This window comes from Phoxinus phoxinus (assembly GCF_949152265.1).
Source record: "Phoxinus phoxinus genome assembly, chromosome: 14".
Classification (NCBI taxonomy): Eukaryota; Metazoa; Chordata; class Actinopteri; order Cypriniformes; family Leuciscidae; genus Phoxinus; species Phoxinus phoxinus.
The window spans coordinates 25,648,684-25,653,894 of record NC_136889.1 but is presented as its reverse complement, the minus strand read 5'-3'; the positions used below and the strand labels follow the sequence as shown (position 1 = coordinate 25,653,894).

The window sequence follows — 5,211 nt, the reverse complement described above, 5'->3', positions numbered from 1 at the left end:
TGGAAATTGTGGGTCTGGCCCCTGAGGGGGCTCAGTACCTAGATGCTGGTCTATCAGCTGGGGTGGTTGAAACCATACTTAGCTCTAGGGCTCCGTCTACTAGGAGATTATATGGCCTCAAGTGGAATGTCTTTTCCACTTGGTGTAGAGAACATGAGTTAGATCCAGTTAACTGCCCAGTGGCTTCAGTTCTGGAGTTTCTCCAAGATCGTTTCTCCGCGGGTCTCTCCCCGTCCACACTGAAGGTGTACGTGGCTGCCATTGCGGCTTTCCATGCACCACTGAGTGATGGGCCTCTGGGGAGGCACCAACTGGTCGTACGTTTTCTCCGTGGTACTTGGAGGATGAGACCGACAATCAGGTCCAGGGTTCCATCCTGGGACCTGGCAGTGGTTCTCGAAGGGCTATCCCTGGCTCCCTTCGAACCCCTTCAGTCGGCTTCGCCCAAGGACCTTACATTCAAGATGGCCTTTCTTTTAGCTATTACTTCTCTTAAGAGGGTGGGAGATCTTCAAGCCCTGGCAGTAACGCCAGCCTGCTTGGAGTTTGCCCCAGGCGGAGTTAAGGCCATCTTGCACCCGAGACCTGGCTACGTGCCTAAAGTGCCTTCTAACGTAGCACGGTCCACGGTCCTGCAAGCCTTTCATCCTCCACCTCATGTGTCGGCAGAAGAGGAGAGGCTTCACTTGCTCTGCCCGGTTAGAGCCTTGAGTGTTTACCTTGAGAGGTCCTCTTCTTGGAGGAGGTCGGACCAACTGTTAGTGTGTTTTGGGTCACCTAAAAAGGGGCTCCCGGCATCCAAACAAACTGTGAGCAATTGGATTGTTCAGGCTATTACTTCGGCCTACAAGGTGCGCAATTTGCCTTCACCTTTGGCCGTAAGGGCTCATTCTACTAGAGGCATTGCGTCCTCTAGGGCCCTCCTCTCGGGAGTGCCCCTCCAGGAGATCTGTGAGGCAGCCGGTTGGGCTACCCCACACACTTTTATCAGATTTTATAGTCTGCACCTCCCTAGTACGCCTGGCGCACATGTGCTCTCGTCCTAGCTAAGTGCCTGAGATCAGTTTCACTCTAGGGCAGGCCTTTTTTCGGTGCGTGGCCTAGTGGGTATTCGATCCCCAAAGAGTCGTTTTCAACGACGCAGTGCGAGTTCCCTACGAAAGGGAACGTCTCGGGTTACGACTGTAACCCTTGTTCCCTGAGGAGGGAACGAGACACTGCGTCGTTTTGCCACGCCCTTTAAACGCCTGTGAGCGACTTGCTTCATCGCGAGGCTAATGTGTGTGTGTGCCGGCGTGACTTTATACATCCGGTTATGCCGTCACATGTTACGTCACGACACAACACCAATCAGGATTGGATTAGTTTCATTCATATTTCAGAGACGCACGCTAAGGGAGCGTCCCCAAAGAGTCGTTTTCAACGACGCAGTGTCTCGTTCCCTCCTCAGGGAACAAGGGTTACAGTCGTAACCCGAGACGTTCTGTGACCTCACAAAGCAAGAAGTCACATGGATCCATTTGGTGAAACCAATGGCAAGAAAAACAGGATTCTGAAGAATTGGAGGTAGTAGATTAACAATAAATAACAGTAAGATTTTGATAGTATCCCTATATTTCAAGGCTGTAATCATTTAGTCCATTTGTCCGTGCAGTTACATGACAACAGCTTTTTGGGAGCCTGAAAACACAAGCTTTTGAAAACGGATTTCAAAGTGCATGGTTTTGAAAATGATGTCTTTACTGTCTCAACAATATTGAATGATGCTTAAAATTCAGAACAAATACCTAAAATTAAGCTTTATTTTTTCAGTTCTTTTGCCCAAGCTAAAGGATGTGCCCTGAAATGGACATGGAATGATGTGCCCCACCCACGACAAGAGGATGGACATTCTTGTGGGGTCCATGTGCTAATGGTAATTTTTTTCTAATTTTCTAAAATTTGTCGATGTACTTTTATTTTTATGCATTCTGATCAAGTATTTAAAATTCACATTAAAAGTAATATATATTTTAGTTTGCTCAGGCCCTGCTTGAGGGAAAAGGTTTCGTGGATGGATATGCCTCTGTGGATATACCCCAGCTGAGGGCACAGTTCTGCAAAATTCTGTTCTCCTCTTTAGGTGCTCCCTTTCATAAAAACTAAAGCAAAACATACAAATTATACATTTGGGGGGACATGTTCGGTTCACTTAGTTTGGTCGTGACCATGAGTTATTAGATCAAGTCAAGTCAACTTTATTTATATAGCGCTTTTACATTACATTATTTTACAATGCAGATTGTGTCAAAGCAGCTTTACATTGATAGAGGGAACATAATTTTGGCTGTACAGCAGCTGTTGAAGAAAAAAGTGTCCAGCTTGAATAAGATCAGTATTGATTCATTCTGTTGTAAAAAAATCATTAGTTATTAATTTAGTTCATTTATCTATACAGCAGGTCTGGAGAAACAGTGATGTCATCATCCAGCTCACTTCAGTTCTCAATCAATGGTGTCAATGCAGGCAGATCAATAATATTGTTTAATATCAAGTGTTCCCATCTAAGCAAGCCAGTGGCGAGAAGCGACAGCGGCAAGGGTTAATTAATTAATATTAATTACATAATTAGTGGGAATGTGATATGTCATGACAACAAGATCATGTCTACATTATGTTCAAAGTGAAGCAGCACTGCACAGACCGAACGGTTTTGGATCATTGCTTCTCCTCTTCCTTGTCAACTCGTGACAATAAGAATGTCACGCCTCATGGACAAATTAATATCTCATGGCCAAGACAAAACTACTCATTTGATTCTTAATATATGATTTGCATATAATATTTTGATCATAATTTTTTTCCCTGCAGAGAGAGGTGTAAAGTGCACAGTGTGCTGGAGGGTCCTGGTGAAAGAGAAGGTAAATGGAAGAATCTATTTAATACTGTAATTAATAAAATAAAATAAAACAAGCATTGTTTCACTTTTAGGTGTGCTGTCAGGAATGCGGTGCACACAGCCATTTAAGATGTCAGCGAACACCATGTGGCATCTGTGTAATTTGTAAGTAATTTCAATTCCAAGAACAAACAGCTATTCAACACACTGTATAAAATGTATAGGCTAAAAGGGCAAGTTGTGCAAACGGTAGTAAAACTCCCACAAAAATCAAAACAAGTATATAATGTTACATGCTATATTTCAAAGCAAATTTAAGGATTTTTTTTTTTTATTAAATGGGTAGTTTGAATAAGGGTATGTTATATGCATGTTATGCAGTGCTGTACAGTTTGTTTTTGGAACGGTCTTTTTAATAGTCTAATAGTGCTTCAACTACTGAAGGTATTTGACCTCTGGTAATGCACTTTTTTTCATTACAAATTTTGTGTGCATGCTATCTTTTTACATCATAGCTCTTGTCTTAGGGGAAAATATTTTTTATGTATTTAGACTCAGAAAGTCTCAGAAAGTTACAAGGGTATGTTTCGCAGAGGCAAGAGGGGAATGTTATTAGTTAATAATATGTTTGGGTCTGTTCCTTATGTATGACTTCATAACTCTTGGTAGAGTCCACAAATTGTAGATGTACAGTATAGAGGATGATGTATCCCAGTACAAGTTTAGTTGTACACCTATTTTAATGTTTTCTATAGAGGTAATAATTAGTCCTCCTGAGATTAGAATGGCATTGCTGTTTATGCTGATGCTTCAATTAGCAGGTGAGGGAAACAATATCTTCGATCATCTGCAAAGAGAAAGTAAGCAGACAGAGGAAAGAACAAGACCTCCAGAGGTCGAGAAGAAACAAGAGGAAGAAGAGAAAAGGGAAACTCACAACACAGAAAAAGTGGAAGGAAAAAAAAAACAATCAAAGGGTACAAAAAGAAAGGCAAGTGATGCATCAGATAGGGAAAAAAAGCAAGACAGCAAGGAAGAAGGACAGCCACAAAATTTTGACACTGACAAGGATGCAGGTTTTAAAAATGAGGAAATTGAGGCAAGAGACAGTGGAGATTGTCCTTTGAATAACCCCACAGACGACATTGAAGGCATCAAAGTTTTTGGACGCTTAGCCCTCACTGGTCAGAGAAAGTCCCTGTATGCCGTCAGTAATGAAGAAATTCAGCGCAGAATAGAAGGGGAAAATATGTCCTCTAATGTTTTCAGAGATCTGCTAGGAGTAAGTTCATTTTTAAATTGATTGGGTAGATATATTAAGTTATCAGTTGTGTTTTATATTTGTTTTCATCTCTCTATTAGTTTTATTTTAGTCCTAATGCACCACTGTTCATTTTTCTTAAGGGGCGCAAAACAAATCTGCCTGAATTAGTCCTCAATCTTCCCAAGAAAATGAAGACTAAGACAAGCATTTTTAGTGCCCTAACAGAAGGAGAGGCTTCAGACCTAGCCACTGGTTTAACTAAAAGCCTGTGTCAAAATGTCAGTCCAAAGTTGGTACGTAAAGACATAAGTGACCACAATGCAGAAGTAACCAGGTACAGTACTTTTTTTTAAAATCCAGAGATACTGTATTGGTGATATTTGATGTAATTTTATTAACTGTTTCATCTTTTTCTTTTCATTAAAGGACAACTCTGGCTAGTGTACGTGCCAACTTGCAATCAAGCCTGGATTCTAGATCGGCTTTCAGTTTATTAACCCACACATTTGGTCCGCAGGCAGTGGATGGAGTGTTAGCTTTCATCTCTGACAGTCTAAAATGAAAACAGAACAAAGAAATGTCATGCAGCACCAAACTGTTCGTGAAATGTTTAGGTTGTTAAATCTGACAATAACCTTTTATGTTTGACATTTTGTTTATACAGATGGTTCATCTCTTCAAAATTTACCCAATTAATCGAGGACTAATTGAATCAGGGGCCTTTTATTTCTGTAAAATACCCTGATATTTGTGTTATATTAATAATTTTGTCAAAAATGCAAATCCGCATAAGTAAAATAAATTTCTTACATCTTTAATATGTGGAATAATTAAAAATGTTTTATTTGTTGAAAGGCGTATGATTCCTTCTTAAGAACACAAACATAGCCACATTGCAATGGTACTGTAACGGTAATAATTAATAATAGATCTAAACTATAAAATGTACATTGACGGAATCTCTTTTTATCACACAACATGCATCACATTGAAAACAGCTTTGCAGATTCTTCCGAAAACAGTATTGTTTTGAAATTAACATCAAGTTAAACAAAACATTTGGCCACAC

At 40.4% G+C, this 5,211-nt stretch overlaps 1 protein-coding gene across 1 annotated transcript; it reads left to right on the top strand.

The window, feature by feature from the left end:
* The first annotated feature begins 1,481 nt into the window (after nucleotides 1–1,481).
* On the top strand, nucleotides 1,482–4,916 carry LOC307010764 (uncharacterized protein). Its single transcript, XM_079635746.1, has 8 exons — nucleotides 1,482–1,566; nucleotides 1,813–1,915; nucleotides 2,017–2,122; nucleotides 2,851–2,900; nucleotides 2,971–3,043; nucleotides 3,700–4,160; nucleotides 4,283–4,476; nucleotides 4,569–4,916. Exons 1-8 carry the CDS (start codon nucleotides 1,511–1,513, stop codon nucleotides 4,702–4,704), a joined length of 1,179 nt encoding a protein of 392 aa, XP_079491872.1. The 5' UTR covers nucleotides 1,482–1,510; the 3' UTR covers nucleotides 4,705–4,916.
* The last annotated feature ends 295 nt before the right edge of the window (nucleotides 4,917–5,211 follow it).

What these genes read in the sequence shown, in the direction of transcription:
- LOC307010764 (XM_079635746.1), top strand. Translation starts at nt 1,511, where the DNA reads ATGGATCCATTTGGTGAAACCAATGGCAAGAAAAACAGGATTCTGAAG. An exon ending in AATTCTGTTCTCCTCTTTAG is followed by an intron (nt 2,123 to 2,850) that starts GTGCTCCCTTTC and finishes TTTTCCCTGCAG; the next exon opens with AGAGAGGTGTAAAGTGCACA. An exon ending in ATGTGGCATCTGTGTAATTT is followed by an intron (nt 3,044 to 3,699) that starts GTAAGTAATTTC and finishes TTCAATTAGCAG; the next exon opens with GTGAGGGAAACAATATCTTC.